The 16,397-nt window shown below is 45.9% G+C and overlaps 1 protein-coding gene across 4 annotated transcripts in view; it reads left to right on the top strand.

Moving 5' to 3' along the window:
• NPAS2 (neuronal PAS domain protein 2) overlaps positions 1–16,397 on the top strand; it is a 179,475-nt gene that overhangs the window by 38,421 nt on the left and 124,657 nt on the right. The window contains exon 2 of one of the 4 annotated variants that reach the window (XM_049696068.1): positions 6,501–6,777. The exons of 1 other annotated variant lie outside the window; for it this stretch is intronic. In XM_049696068.1, the coding sequence (XP_049552025.1) occupies positions 6,740–6,777 (38 nt within the window). In that variant the 5' untranslated portion in view covers positions 6,501–6,739. Of the gene's footprint in view, positions 1–6,500; positions 6,778–13,164; positions 13,942–16,397 lie in introns of those variants that run through there. 2 more of the 4 variants (XM_033401772.2, XM_033401768.2) reach the window with 2 other exon arrangements.

Genomic DNA, 16,397 nt, shown 5'->3' with positions numbered 1-16,397 from the left:
AAATTAATTAATTTTATTTATTTATTTATTTTTGGCTGCGTTGGGTCTTCGTTGCTGCGCACGTACTTTCTCTAGTTGTGGCGAGTGGGGGCTACTCTTTGTTGCGGTGCATGGGCTTCTCGTTGCAGCGGCTTCTCTTGTTGCGGAGCACGGGTTCTAGGCGTATGGGCTTCAGTAGCTGTGGCACGCGGGCTCGGTAGTTGTGGCTCGTGGGTTTAGTTACTCTGTGGCACGTGGGATCTTCCTGGACCAGGGATCGAACCCATGTCCCCGGCATTGGCAGGCGGATTCTCAACCACTGTGCCACGAGGGAAGTCCCTTGTGGGTAGTTATTGGGCGAATAAAATATGAAAAGAGGAACGAGGTCTTATCTGAATGTCAACTCCACATTTTGTGGTTATTGTTTAGTAATTATCACGTTACCTTAAGTCCTAGAGTCAGTGGTCCATCGAGATAAAACATTAGGAGTATATCTGAATTGCTCATAAACTTCCTTGATATTTTCCAAAATATTGTGATATAATAAGATTCTCTCCTTCTGAAGAAGATATAAATAAAACCTCTACAGCATCTGATGGTGATGAGTTGAGAATGAATTTCCCATATGACCAGCTAGCAACTCCCTGGAATAAATAATTCCCTGGGAGCCCAGCTTTAGAACATAGGCCAAGCCGTTTCTGAGGCAGAGGGAAAATGACATTGAAAAATGGTTGCCGAGTCATTTATATTGTTCATTCATCTACATACCAAAAAAATGTAGCATAGCACTGCTTTCTGCTGTAAAGAGACTGCTGAGTGTTTCAGGCAACTGTCACGGCTTGTAAACGGGATTTACAGTGAAGATAAAGAGCAGACGTTCCCAAAGTTACTGATCTTGGGACCCCTTTACACTCTAAAAAACTGTTGAGCGTCCCCCGGTTTTTGTTTATGTGGCTTGTATCCATGCATATTTACCATCTTGGAAATTAAAACTGAGAAACATTTAAAATAATTTTTAATTCATTAAATAATAGTGAACCTGAGAAAACCATAATTCAAAAAGAATCATGTACCACAATGTTCATTGCAGCTCTGTTTACAATAGCCAGGACACGGAAGCAACCCAAGTGTCCGTCGACAGATGAATGGATAAAGAAGATGTGGCACATATATACAATGGAATGTTACTCAGCCATAAAAAGAAATGAAATTGAGTTATTTGTAGTGAGGTGGATGGACCTAGAGACTGTCATACAGAATGAAGTCAGTCAGAAAGAGAAAAACAAATACTGTATGCTAACACATATATATGGAATCTAAAAACAAAAAACAAGGTTCTGAAGAACCTAGGGACAGGACATGAGTAAAGATGCAGATGTAGAGAATGGACTTGAGGACACAGGGAGGGGGAAGGGTAAGCTGGGATGAAGTGAGAGAGTGGCATGGACATATATACACTACCAAATGTAAAATAGATAGCTGGTGGGAAGCAGCCGCATAGCACAGGGAGATCAGCTCGGTGCTTTGTGTCCACCTAGAGGGGTGGGGTAGGGAGGGTGGGAGGGAGACGCAAGAGAGAGGAGATATGGGGATGTATGTATATGTATAGCTGATTCACTTTGTTATACAGCAGAAACTAACATACCATTGTAAAGCAATTATACTCCAATAAAGATGTTAAAAAATAGTGAAAAGTGCATTGCATTCTAACATAAAAATACTGTGTTTCCTCAAACAGTATAATTTAGCGAGAACGGTGGCATTGTTTGAATTTTTGCAAATCTTTTTATTGTCACCAGAAGGGAGGTGTCACCTGTTAACATCCTCTGAAAGACTCCACTGCACACTCTTGAGAAAATGAGATTGAAAAAGACAAATAATGTCTATGTATTATTATAAAATACTTTGGCTCTTCTGAAAAGGTCATGAGCACCCCAGGGGTCACTGGTCCACTCTTTGAAAACTGCTAATGTACAGCAGTTAGTTGAACCAGGATATTCTTGAACGTAAGAACCCTGAACTTAACTAAAAGTCTGTTCTCCGTGCCAAGGTGTTGACAGTCCCTGTGAGGAAGTGTGCTCTGCTGCCTGCCCAAGCTGGTGTGATCCTTGGGCCACCTTCAACCTTCCCTCTGTCCTGGGAACACAGTCTGGCCTCCTGTCTGCTTAGGTGGTGTGAAAGCTCTACTGACCTGCTCTTGTCCTCTGGGCAGCTCACGTGGTTCCCTGACCAGGGGTCACTGACATGTTCTACTTTGTACGATACCTCTGTTCAACTCGGGCAACCTGGTCACACAGACCACCACCACGACGCCAATTGAAATAAGAAGGTGAGCTCTTGAACAAACAGAACCCTAGTCAAAAACCCAACCCTTTGGCCCTGTGTCAGAGAAGAATTTAGAAAAGGGGCAGCTCCAGGAGCTTGGTACTGTTCACTGAATCTTCAACCTCGTGCACAAGGTCATGCTTCCGCTTGACTTGGCAACCAAGGGCGCTCTGTATAGGAAGGACAACTGGCATTTGGGGAACAAGGATCTCCTGTTTGGACCAAGACTTTGTAAGTTTTAGAAGGCTGGAACCCGGAGCAATGCTGCAGAGGGAGACCTTGAGCTGACTCCACATAGACCTGTTGACCTTCCCAAGTGCTTGCCTAGACTCTGGCCCTGATAACTGCATATTCCTGCCTCTTTACCGACTTTGACTCCAGCCAGTGACCCAACCCCCAGCCTGACTCCCCAGTGTCCCCTCCACCCCCTCATCTGTGTTCACACTCAGCTCTTCCCCTTATGAATGGACTGTTTCTCTCCTCATTGCCTGGCATTGATCCCTGCTGTCTAAACACACAGGCAGCTGGAACGGAGCTGTGCCATCAGTCAGGGCTGGAAGATTGGACCTGGAGTGAGCAGCATGACAAAGGAGTTGAGGCCAGAAAGGATAAAAGAGAACAATCGATCAATGCAAAGGATTCCTGTCTACCTTCTGCTTTTCTCTTTGAATGCTCCTGACACAGTTTGTCATGAGTCACTTGTTTACTGTGTGATTTCATTCCCCTCCCTGGAAAAAGAAATACTAGGGAAGTAGAGCTGAGTTCATTTTCCTCTTATCCAGCCCCCTTTCTGCTCTTTCCAGCAAAGCTTACCCCCATCCGCAGGCCCAGATATTTCCGTCAAGGAACCTCTACGTCCAGCAGCCTCAGAGTTAACCTGGCACGTTGAGATGAACACAGATGCTTGTGCTTTCTCTTTGAAAATCGTGTCTGAACCTGAACGCAGGATGATTAGGCTACTCACTTGCCAAATAGGACATATACCACAGGATGTTCAGAATTATTACGGTGCCCCAAGGAAAGGCAAGAGGACACCTAGTAGTAGGGGTATCGTTTCTGTTCATGTGCATCCCATCATTTAAGCATATTTACTGAGTGCTGTAATGTGCCAGACATTGATACATCTGTAAACAAGACAAAGATTCCTGCTCTCATTGTACTTACATTCTAGACAGTAACAAGTCGTCATCCATCCAATATTCTGGATGAAATAAATCTTTTCTCTAGATTCTCAGTGGTCACTTTGGTGGTTGTAGCTTCTGTACCGTTTCTTGTTTGCCTTGGGGGGAGATGTCCAGGGAGCTGAGTATGAGTGAGGAAAACAGAGCTTGTTCTCTTTGATGATATCAGGCACACTGTTCTAAAGGCAATAGCTTACAGATTAAGTTATTTTGTAACCAGCATGGTATCTAGTCACCTTACAACTAGTTGACTTTGAAATAGTTGCTCCAAATCCTCTGTTAGGAACACTGAAAAATAGCGTACTCTGACCTAAAAAAGCAACTTTCTAGATGGTCAGTATTTGTTTTCTGTGTGCTTGAAAAGAGTGTTCAGTCTCCCATTATTGGGTGCAATATTTCATGTATGTCCTTTAGATCTCTGCCATTCAATGATGTTTTATATATATTAATTGTCGTATTGCCTGATATATCATTTATGAAATGAGATACGTCAAACATGTGAGTGTGATAGAAGAGTTGTCATTTTCTCCTTATAGTCCATTACTTTTTGCTTTATATATTTTGATGCTCTGTTGTTAGGTGCATACAAGTTTAGGGTTCTTTAATCTTCCAGGTGAATTGAAACTTATAATATTCTGTGACCCTCTCTTATTTCTAGTTGTGCTTATTGCCTTAAAGTCTATCTATCTGATATTAATAGAGGCACACCATATTTATTTTGTTAGTATTTAGCTGGGATTTGTTTTTTCTCCTTTCACTTTTTAGTTCTCTGTCCTTACATTTCAGAAATGTTCTGGTAAACAGCATTTCCTGTTTTCTTAATAAGCAAGTCTGATGATCACTTTTTTAAACTGGAGAGAATAGTCCATATCTTTATTATGATTACTGAGATATTTTAATTAATTTATTTTTTAAGAACTCTTTTTTAAAGTATTTATTTATTTATCTGGCTGCACCGGGTCTTAGTTGAGGCGTGCGGGATCTTCGTTGCCGCGTGCGGGATCTTCGTTGCCGCGTGTGGGATCTTTGTTGCGGCGTGTGGGATCTTTAGTTGCAGCGTGTGGGATCTAGTTCCCTGACCAGGGATCGAACCTGCATTGGGAGTATGGAGTCTTAGCTACTGGACCACCAGGGAAGTCCCTTTAATTTATTTTTAATCATTTTATAGTATACTTGATATTTGTCCCACTTTCTGCTTCCTTTTTTCTCTTTTTCTTCCTCCTTTGGGATTTTTCTTTTTCACTTCATTACATTTTTCCCTCTAATTTGAATTTATAATGTCTGTGCCTCTGAGTTTAATGATTAGTATTTTAACATGAATACTTACCAGAGTTCAATACTAATAATATTTTTCTTCTTCCCACTGAACACAAGGACCTTAGAATGATTTATTACATACATGCTGTTGTTATCCACCATTTTATTTCCATCTCTTTGCACCCTAAATGGGTCATTATTATTATTGTTATTATTAATGTAAAGCACAATATCTTTTCCCACCATTTCTTCTTGCCTCTTAGAACTCCCATCTGGGATAATTTCCCTTTATCTGAAGGATATCATTTAGAATTTAGTTTGGTGAGAGCTTGTTGGTGGAAACTCCTTTTTTTTCCTGCATCTGAAATCTCAATTTTATCTCAATTCTTGAAAGACATTTTTGTTGGGTACACAACTCTAGAATGATGGTTATGTTCTCTCATCACGTTGAAGTTAATATTTTCCTGTTATCTGGCCTCCACTGTTGTGCTTGCAAAGTCTGGCACCAATCCAGTTGTTGTTCCTTTTTAGGTGTTCAATGTTTTCTCTGTCTGGCTTCACGTAAGATCATCTCTTTGGCTTTGGTAGTCTGCAGTTTCATGGCGATTGTCTCTAGGAGTAGATACATTTTTATTTATTCCACTTAGGATCATTGGGCTTCCTGAATCTAAAGATTCATGTTTTTCATAAATTTTGGAAATTTTTCTTTTGAATATTTCCTGTTCACCATTCTCTCCAGTATCTCTTACTAGAACCAGTTTGACATGTATTAGATCTCTGTCTGGCAGACCTCATTGCCCTCTGTAGCTCTTAAATTACCTTTTCTGTTTTCCGTCTTTTTGTCTCTCTATTCTGCGGTCTAGATCATTTCTTCAAATCTGTCTTAAACTTTACTGATTCTTGCTCCACCTGTGTCTCAACTTAATTTTAACCAGTCCATTGGGTAATTTAAATGATTATATTCTTATTCTTTTTTCCTTTGTCAGAATTTCAAAATGTTTTGTCTTCCTTTTTAGTAATTCCTTGTTCCTTGTTTTTATCTTCAGGCCTCTTGTTTATATCTTTATACATATTAAACATACTCATTTTATAGTTTAGGTATGATCCCTCCAATACTTGGAATCATTGCAAATCTGATTATGCTCTTTATTGTTTCTGCAGGTGTCCTTTTTCCTTGCACATTTTGTAAATTTTGACTGGGCTCATATCCCTTGGAACTTGATCTGTGAAAATTTTTTGAAGCTTGGGTTAAGGTTACTTTCCTCCACAGAGGATTTGGGTTTGTTCTGCTCTGCACGTGAGTCCTGTCAACCTGAAACCACTTAAATTCTCTTATAGATTTTCAAATCACACAAGTGGAATTTGGGCCTGAAACCTATGTGAAGACCATCTTGTGATTATGACTGTTTGGAAGAGATGATTTTTCTCCTTGGGATTGAAAAATGCAAATTCCTTCCTGTCCCTTCTGTGTAATCCTTCTCATTCCCATCCACACTGATCATAGCCCTCCTTAGCTTTATGCAAGGGTCTCCTATTGGATTCCCAACACGGACAGGCTGTGTCTCTTTCCTTCTGCCTCATCCTACACAGTGTCATATCAAAGGTCAAGGTCACCAGGGTTCGCCTCCTAGGAGAACCCAGCTTCAGCCTCATTTACTCCCAGGACCCTGACCTCCACTCTGTGTTTGGCCTGTACAGACTCCTGTTTTCTTATCAGCTCAGCAGTGATTTGGATATTCTTTAATCCTTCATTTTTAGTTGACTTCAGCAGAGGGTTGTCCAAAGTATCTGGAATTAGAACCATGTACAGTTAATCCGCGTTCTCTACTGTGAAGGCCAAGGGTCGCCATCTTGTCTCTCGCAGATGCCTCTTCCATCCAGTTGCTCAACCGAAGGGTGGCGTGGACGGGCCCCGTCTTCCTCCACATCCTTGGTCCTTCAACACCCGCAGCCCAACCATCACTCTAGTGAGAGGGGCTGTACGGACACCAGCAGACATGGATGTGGCAAAGGGTGATGCTGCAGACGCCTCCAGGTGACGATTCCTGCAGGGGCTCGGTGCTTCCTTTTGTGCCTCTGAATTGAGCTGTGTGACCCTTAGTGGCACCTTGGACTTTGGAAGGGTCACGTCCTGTATCACTCAGGCCCGAGCTCAATGACTCTTTGCTCTTCGTCACTGCTGTTCTGGCAGCCTCCTCCCAGGAGAGGCTAGTGTCCTGCCACACTGCCCCAGGCATCCTGTCACCCCTTTTCAGCACCCCGCCCCCCGGCTCTAAGGCAGGGGCTGGCATACAGCCTGCAGCTGCATCTCACTCACAGCCTGTTTTTGTAAATAAAGTTTTATTGGGACACAGCCATGCCCGTTTGTTTTGCACCGTAATGTCCCACCCACAAAATTGAAAATATTTACTATCTATCCCTTTACGGAAAGCATTTGCTGGCCCTGCTCTGAGGCCTCACTAGGCTACTCTCCCCTCCTTCAGCTCCTCCCTGGAGCATCCTGTATCCAGATGCCCCTTCTGCATTACCTGCACTCACAGCCCCACCAGCTCAAGCCTTGCTCCCCCGATGGCTCCCTCCTCTCCTAAGCCTGGTCCTCATTTGCCCTTTGAAACACTAGAAATGCATCTCGGCTTGTTAAAAGACAGTGTGTGATGTGCCCTGAGAAACCCTCCCTTAATGAAGTTAGACTCTGATGGTTTTTGTGCTCCATCAGGAGCCTTCCTCCACCCTGGAATGGGTCTTCAATTTCAGAACTTTTGGGGAAGACAGCTATCTTGCCTCCATCTATTTACATATTCACGGCAAATACACGTTTCAAGCAGCAGTCATAGTCTTGGAAATAAGACAACAACAAACATGTAAAACACTATTTTAGTGAAGTTAAATAGCACTTAATGGCATTAGAGGAGCTTTTCTTTTAAAGCAAAATCTTGAACAGAGGAGAATTAATTTATACCGAAAACAATGCCTGTTTTGCAGAAGAGGCTCGTCTATAGCTGAAAGAACACAGGCCGTTGATGGCCTCATGGCCAGGAGCATGGACTGTGGAGCCAGACCGCTTGGTAGCAGTGCCACTAACTAGCTGGTGACCGTGGACAAGTCTCTTAGTCTTTCCGTGCCTCAGTTTCCTCATCTGGGTAAAGGGGTCAGAGGGCCACTAACATGATAAAATGAGATCAAATGTTTTAAAGTACCTAGAACAGTGCCTGGAACCTAGGAGGCCTTCACGTGTTAGCCATGATCATGTTATTTAATTTTTCTGACCTTGTGTTTCCTCATCTGTAAAATGGACATCACAATAACAAACTTCTGTTTTGTTTGAGGAGTAATCGTGATGGGTTCAAAGCACCAAAACAGGGCAAATAAATGGTAGACAGATACTATTTTTTCAGGTTTCATTAATATTGATAATTGTCCCATATCTCTTTTTCCCTGCTGAGGCTATCTGTAAGTTCCCTTTTTAAAAAAATGGATTCTAGAAATATCCTCAATATGGTGGGCCTTCAGTGACTGCTTTTGGCTTGTTCTGTGGCTGAACACTGCATGAGAAGCCCAGAAAGGTGACTGTTACCTTTTCTACCAACTCTGTTTACCCAGCACTCAGCCACCACCTCCAGGAAGCCATCCCAGATTTCTAAGCCCCACCACCTTGGCGCTTCTGTTACATCACACAATGACTTTATCTGTCTGCAGAGACAGAGAGAATTATTTGTCTGCATATCTGTTGTGACTGGCAGACTATGTTCCAGTAGGTACCAAAGACCTACTGGTTCTGTGCACACAAAAAAATTAACAAATAAACAGATGCCAATTAAAAGTTCTTTGAGAATACACAATGAATATACCTATCTTTAAGAATTGTTCGGTATGGCTCATTTTCTCAACACAATTTCAATCTTGCAAGAGTACTCTATAAATAGATGGCTTTTTTTCTACCTGGCTCCAAATTGCAGAGTTAATGGAAATACGCACACAAGATCACCAGTGATATACGCCAGTTCAGCCATGTTGTCCTTTAAGCTTCTGTGTTTTCTTCTATTCTTTACATTTTGTTCAAATGCCATTTCACTTATTAATGTCACCTCTAAATATTTTAGAATTCTGTTATTAAGTGTTTAATTTTATCATAATTCAACGGGGATTTGTTTGGTTTACACAATAAGCAGGGTTGCTGGACCCACGTCATGGAAGGTCTGAGTAAACTCATAATCCCAGTCACCACCCTTTATATAGGTGTTGTGTCTTCTCTGTTGCTCCTTGTTGGAACTTTCTACAGCTTTATAGAGCTTCAGAAGTGCTTAAGGACAGAAAGTAGCTTTACAGTTCAGTGAACCTGAAAAATGGGAGGGGCCTCTGGTTGCTTTTTATCAGAGGGCGGTTTTAAATATGTAATCAAGGTTTGATTGTCCAGCAAGTAGAGAATAGTAGTGGAATAAAACCCGCACAGTGGAGTGTGACAAAGATTGATTACACTTGAACTTGCCATGTGCTGAGCACCCCACGTTGCCTCACCCAGGCTGGAGGCATGGTTTCTGCTTCAGCAGAGAAACTTGCAATTCTTATATAGCAATTATGATTTTAAGAGATAAAAATAAAGTAAGACATCAGTTTTCTGCAAGCTCTCTTACAGCCCTGCAGTGTGGTAAAGGCGGGGAACGCCCAGAACCCTGGGGCTCTTCACCACAGGCTGGCTGCTAACCTAGAATTTCGGGTGCTCTAATACCAGGTTCCAGGCCACAGCCCCAAGCGGGGTGGATAGACTCTTGTGACCATGTGGTGGGCCTCCTGCTGGATAATTTGTCTGTCAAGTTTGTAGTTATTGAAACTGAGTTTGGAATCCTGGACATGTTGGCAGGTTGAAAAGAGTTCTTTTCATCATTTGTAGACTCAACTGTAAGCACGCGTGGCGTATACACACACACACACGGGAATATTATGCAGCCATGAAAAGGAAGGAAATTCTGACACATGCTGCAACATGGATGAACCATGAAGACATTGTGCATTTTGAATTATGGTTTTCTCAGGGTATATGCCCAGTAGTGGGATTGCTGGGTCATATGGTAGGTCTATTTTTTAGTTTTTTAAGGAACCTCCATACTGTTCTCCATAGTGGCTGTATCAATTTACATTCCCACCAACAGTGCAAGAGGGTTCCCTTTTCTCCACACCTCTCCAGCATTTATTGTAGATTTTTTGGTGATAGCCATTTTGACTGGTGTGAGGTGATACCTCATTGTAGTTTTGATTTGCATTTCTTTAATAATTAGTGATGTTGAGCATCTTTTCATGTGCTTCTTGGCCATCTGTATATCTTCTTTGGTGAAATGTCTGTTTAGGCCTTCTGCCCATTTTTGGATTGGGTTGTTTGTTTTTTTGATATTGAGCTGCATGAGCTGTTTGTATATTTTGGAGATTGATCCTTTGTCCATTGCTTCATTTGCAAATGTTTTCTCCCATTCTGAGGTTGTCTTTTCATCTTGTTTATGGTTTCCTTTGCTGTGCAAAAGCTTTTAAGTTTCATTAGGTCCCATTTGCTTACTTTTGTTTTTATTTTCATTACTCTAGGAGATGGGTCATAATTCAAAAAGTCACATGTACCCCAGTGTTCATTGCAGCACTATTTACCATAGCCAGGACATGGGAACAACCTAAGTGTCCATCGACAGATGAATGGATAAAGAAGATGTGGTACATATATATAATGGGATATTACTCAGCCATAAAAAGGAACGAAATTGGGTCATTTGTAGAGATGTGAATGGACCTAGAGTCTGTCATACAGAGTGAAGTAAGTCAGAAAGAGAAAAATATCATATATTAATGCATATATGTGGAATCTAGAAAAAATGGTACAGGTGAGCCTATTTGCAGGACAGGAATAGAAACACAGAGGTAGAGAACGGACGTGTGGACACGGGGGTGGGAGGGGAGGGTGGGATGCATTGGGAGATTAGTTTTGACATAAATACAGTACCATGTGTAAAATAGCTAGCTAGTGGGAATCTGCTGCATAGCACAGGGAGCTCAGCTCGGTGCTCTGTGATGACCTAGATGGGTGGGATGGGGGGAGTGGGAGGGAGGCCCAAGAGGGAGGGGTATATGTATACACATAGCTGATTCACTTCATTGTACAGCAGAAACTAACACAACATTGTAAAGCAATTATACTCCAAAAAAGAAAAGACATTGTGCTGAGTGAGAGAAGCCAGGGTTAAAAGGACAGTATTGCACAATCCCACCTGTACAAGGTTCCTAAGGTTTGTCAGGTTCATAAAAACACGAAGTTCCATCGTGGTTGCCAGTGGCTGGCGGGGAGTTAGTGCTTAATGGCTACAGAGTTTCAGTTTGGGGTACTGGAAGAATTCCGGAGATGGATGGCCGTGATGGTTACACAACACTGTGAATGTGTACACTTAAAAAAGGCTAAGATGGGAAATTGTATGTTATGTATATTTTACCGCAGTTGAAAAAAAAAAAGCTTAAGACGACACACACCCGACACTGGGGGATCATGCAGGTGTGGGTTTGAAGCCTCATTACTTGGGCTCTCAGAAGGGTGAGAAGGGACAGCTCCTTTCCTGAGGCTGGACAGAATCAGACCTGTGTGGTCCCTGGAAGCGTACACTTGTTGAGACCTGAAAGTGTGGGCAGGGCTGTGTTCTGCTGGCTTTGTAGACCGGAGGTGATTTACTTTGGCATTTTTAACAAAGATTTAAAGCTTATGGAATTTGCCAGTCGGCCTGGTCTGAAGGCCCCGGTTAAGCAGCGTGTACTCTTGTACTTAAATACAGAACAATGGCAGACGGCATAAAAGCTTTCCCAGGGCTATTTTCCCCTTGAAGTAACACAAAGGAAGATGGATGAGGCAAAAAACACCCACATGGAATCAAACACTGCGGAAAGCAAATTTCAAACCACATGATGTTAGCACAGAAGGGAAACGGAGACAGGTGAAAACCGTGTGAAGTGCAGAGGGTTCGCAAGTGAGGGCTCTTAAGCTATTTTTAGCACCCACAATGCTATAAATCCTGTTTTTCCGTGACACTCCGGTGGATTGAATTATTTGCGTTTCTCTGCTTTCACCACACTAATTGTTGGGTTTGATGGAATCAGAGCAGGCCTGCCTGAGCGGCAGCTGACCTCAGACAGAGAGGCCTACTTTGGGGTCAGCTGGGCGTTGCTGGTTCATTGATCTGGTCCTTGTAGTGACACACTGGAGCCACAGATGCACTTTTCAGCATTTCTCCAGGGCAGACAGGACAATTGAAAGTTTTGCACCAAAGCTCGTGGCTGGTACCATTTTGGGGGGCCAGAATGAGCTGCGTGGAGAAATGTGTGGTCCCAGGCCGGCCCCTCGGGGCACCTCCGCTGCTCTGGACATGCGGTCAGCGGGTGTCACTGCTGCGCTCCCTTCTGCTAGGCCCTCAGGGCACGTGAACTCAGGTGTTGGCCTCTTCCTTTGGACCTGGCGCTCTGAGGAGGCTGTGTGTCTGAATCTCTCGGGGGCCCGGCACTCTGTATTTTAGTGGCGCTCCGGCTTAGTTCTGCCGCCCAGGCAGATCTGGGAAGCACAGCTTTTATCAGTTCTCTTCCATCAGTGGTAGCAAATAAAGAGCTTAAATGGGAAGCTGGTGCATGATGGGTGGAGAGGCTGGGAGGGAAGGGCGGTTACTAGGGGCGATGGGCCTGCGTGCTGGTGGCACAGCTCAGCTCTCTTAGGAAAGCCACACGGCGCTGGCATCCGTCTCCTCGGCCGTCTCACCTGTCTGGAACACACGGCCAGACAGGGCACAGGACCACCCCTGCTGAGCTCCTCAGGCCTTGGAGGTGGAGGAGGTCACCTGCTCTCCGGGGATCAGGGAAGAAGTGCTGTGAAGGTGGGCAGGTGGCCCCAGTGACCAGAGAAGCTGATGGCAGAATAAAGAGGCTTGGCCTTCCAGGTGCACTTGACTTTGTACCCGGTCCCCCGTCAGGAGCCCCTCACCCCGACCATCACTCATCACCATCATCTTGATGACCCTGAGCCACCAGGCAGAGGGGACAGTTATGTTCACTTCACCCCGCGGAGGCAGACAGGGAGGTGCGAGATCGCTGTGGGAATTGCTACATCCAACATGGATAAAATAATAAGAGAACTTTCTGGACCAGTTTGTCTCTGAGAAAGGTTTGTTCTCCTACACAGCTGAGCCGCGTAAGGGCTGGCACATCTGAAATTCATCAGCCTCCCCGCCCCTGGGTGGGCTCTGCAGCCCCGCGCCTTCCCCGGGACTCTCATTTGAGAACTGCAGGGACCGTCTCACTATTTCACAGGGCCCTGCATTTTCCGACGCTTTTGCACTCTGTGGTCATCGCTCCAACCTCCAGCGGTGACTATGCCATGGTTCTTGGTTCAACACCCTTCCTGACATGTCTTAGGGAGTTCCATCGTCTTCCTAAGATGCAGCTTTACCTTCAGTTGGTGAACCCTCCTGATTTTACTCCAGCTTGTAAGAAGCGTACAGTACCAGAGACCAAGGGAAACAGATTTATCAAACAGGGCTGAAACACAGTAGAATACTCTTACAGCCTGGGGACTTCAGAATTTGTAAGTTACCGGTGGTAGAGCTGAGCCCAGAACGCTGTGTGTTTGTGGACCCTCTGGACTCCGATGCTGATTGCAAAAAGTGGTGACGACTCGGAGTTACCCAGCGTCCGTGGAAGGTTCTTTGGCAGCAGCTGAGATGGGCGGTCGGCAACAGAGGACGGTCTCCAAGGACTGGGTCAGTGCACGTGGCCGTGCAGGGGTCAGTGGCCCCCGGGCTCCAGATGCCAAGGAAGGCTGCGCAGGGGGGAAGAAAGGATCTAGAGGGCTGTCCCAGGAGCTCCGCAAGGAGACGGGAGCAAGATATTTATGCCTAATCAAGACTTCTACGGGCGGAGAGGAGATGGCGTCCCCATAACAAAATAGGCATGCTTTGGAAACAGCTGAGAACCCAGGAAACGAGCGGCCCATCTTTCCAGCGTTGGGTGAAAACATGGGACAGATCCACAGCCATAAGCTAGGGGAAAACACCTACCTGAACAAAGAAACAAGAGAGAGATGTGGCTGCGTCATTTCTCCTTTGGAAGGATCACCTGGCTTGAGCCATCAGTGGGAATGTACATTAGGCTCAATAGAAATACACACCTTCAGTGATCTGCCAACAGTATCCAGGTAACAGCCTTGCTTTGCTGCAAGAAATGTTTGCTAATGTTGTTGGTGTTGAGTTTGTCGATTTTCATTGATACCCAGCTCTAAGGGCGTGATGTTTACTTGTCTGAAGTTTATCCGAGTTCAAATAATATAACCTGGGTTTTAAATGCTCACCACTGATTTTTTAAAAAGGTATTGTGGGGCTTCCCTGGTGGCGCAGTGGTTGAGAGTCTGCCTGCCGATGCAGGGGACGCGGGTTCGTGCCCCGGTCCGGGAAGATCCCACATGCCGCGGAGCGGCTGGGCCCGTGAGCCATGGCCGCTAGCCTGCGCGTCCGGAGCCTGTGCTCCGCAACGGGAGAGGTCACAGCAGTGAGAAGCCCGCGTACCGCTAAAAAAAAAAAAAAAAAAAAAAGGTATTGTGAATTTTTTAGAGGAAAATGCCCTCTAACCCTTTTCATGGAAGTCAGTAGAAAGTCTGGGGCACGTATGGGTAGATAGGAATAATTTGCTTCTTTGATAATATTGAAATGCTCACGATGTTGTGGACCACATTTTACTTTACGTGATCTTAAAGTGAAGTTAAGTGAATTTCACCTCAACTTAAATAATCATCTGATCTGAGGGCTGTCATTCTGTGTAGCCCTTGGACACATGAGAAGAAATGAGTAGAAGGGCCAGGAGGAGGGATGGGGGGACAGGAGGGATGGGGGGACGGTAGCATTCTGGCTCAGTAGGAAGAATTTTCTAGTAAGTTCAACTAACAGGAACTAGAAGAGGCTGCCAGAGAAAGCCATGCGTGCCCTCTCCGTGGAGACGGACCCCTCACTGGCTGGGATGCTGTGGGTGGCATTCAGGCTCCAGAGCAGGGGTTCTCCATTAGCAGTGGTTCTGGGTGGACGGGAGTCACCTGGGGGCATAAAGAGGCTGGGCCCACCCCCAGAGGTGCTAATGCCATTGGTCTAGGACACAGCCTGGGATTCTGATCAAAGGCGCCCGGTGTCCATCTGCTTTAGGTGGAAGCAGGGGACACTTAGCATCCCTCCTGCCACCCATGCCTAGCGATCCTTGTGTACCTGCAGCTTCGTACACCAGGCGCTGCTTAGAAATGCAGGGTCTCAACCCCGCCCCAGACCCACCCGCTCAGAATCACACTGTAACAAGATCCCAAGGTGATTGGTGTGTCCACTGGCGTTTGAAAGACACTGCTGTAGACCTTTATTTGTCAAACACTTTGAACGGTTTCTTCTCATTTTATCTTGTGAAACATTGCGAGGAGCCACCAGGGCAGAGGCCACAGTCACTGTTGCCAGATCAGATGTGTTTGCCGGTGGGGACGTCGAGGCCCCGAGGGCGTCTCTCCCTCCAGGCGGTGCCAATCTCCTGATGCCTAATCCAGGCACACGTCCTGTGATGCCCTGACCTCAGCGCAGGCTGAGTAAATATTTGATGTGCTGAGAAGGAAGAGACAGACAAAGGGTGGAGGAACCTCGGGGCCCCTTCTGTATCAAGGTCTCAGGCCAAAGGCACCTGAGCTTACCCTGAGCCCAGCTGCCTGTTTCCTGATCTCAGTTCTGTGCTCGGGGCTCTGGGCTGTGATGTGAGGGTCCTGGTGAGGCAGAGGATGGGAGTGGATGCACACGGTGCCTCCCTCAGAGGTGAGAAAGGATGCGGGCGCACCCTCGGCCGGGGCTGGAGAGCGTCTTGTTTCTGATGCGCTGGAGTGGGGACCCAAGGCCGCTTTCCAAGTACTGACCCCCCGGTTGGGGAAGGATTGTTACTAGCTGACGTCTAGGAAACATTTTCATGGTAGGTGACCTTCTTAACCCCTCTCTGCTTTGGCTTCCTCGTTGGTAAAATGGTGAGCATTCCATGCAGCCCTCTGGGGCCCAAGACGCAAGGGGAGAAGGCCTGGGGGGCTGGTGGCCAGCCAAGCACCCCCAAATCAAACCAGTTCCTTTCCCTGCAGGAACTCACTGAAGAATCATGGCGGCGCTAGAGGCTGCCCTGCAGGGAAGTGGGAGGGGAAGGGTCACTAGAAGAGAGCCTGGGAGGAGGCCCTGGCGGCCCCGGTGGCCCCGACGGTCACCAGGCTTCTTGTAAGGACTCCTTACGGTGTAAGCCGTTTGCCCTCCACGTGTGAACTTGCAGCAGAGCTGGTTTGCCAAGTTACCCTTTGAAAGTCTGCAGGCTCTGCGGATGTTGTGATGCTCGCTCAAACCAGGATGGGAAGCTCGGTCAGTGGGACAGGCAGTAAAGACCTGGCCGGGCCCCGGATCTTGGGATACGGCCTTTCTCATCCCGGTGTTCACGGCGTCCAGCATCCACAAGCAGAGGGGTAGACGTGGGCATCTCGGTCCTCCCCCCCCGCCCCTCCCCCACTGAGGGGCTCTTGCCTAAAGGAGCTGCAGGATTCTTCCGGGGGCCGAACCTGCTGGAGGAGGGGGCTGGAGGGACAGGGGGACCCCGGCCCAGCCT

Source organism: Orcinus orca, chromosome 13 (genome assembly GCF_937001465.1).
Source record: "Orcinus orca chromosome 13, mOrcOrc1.1, whole genome shotgun sequence".
NCBI lineage: Eukaryota > Metazoa > Chordata > Mammalia > Artiodactyla > Delphinidae > Orcinus > Orcinus orca.
The sequence above is the reverse complement of the archived record's forward strand: the minus strand, read 5'-3'. Positions and strand labels throughout refer to the sequence as shown.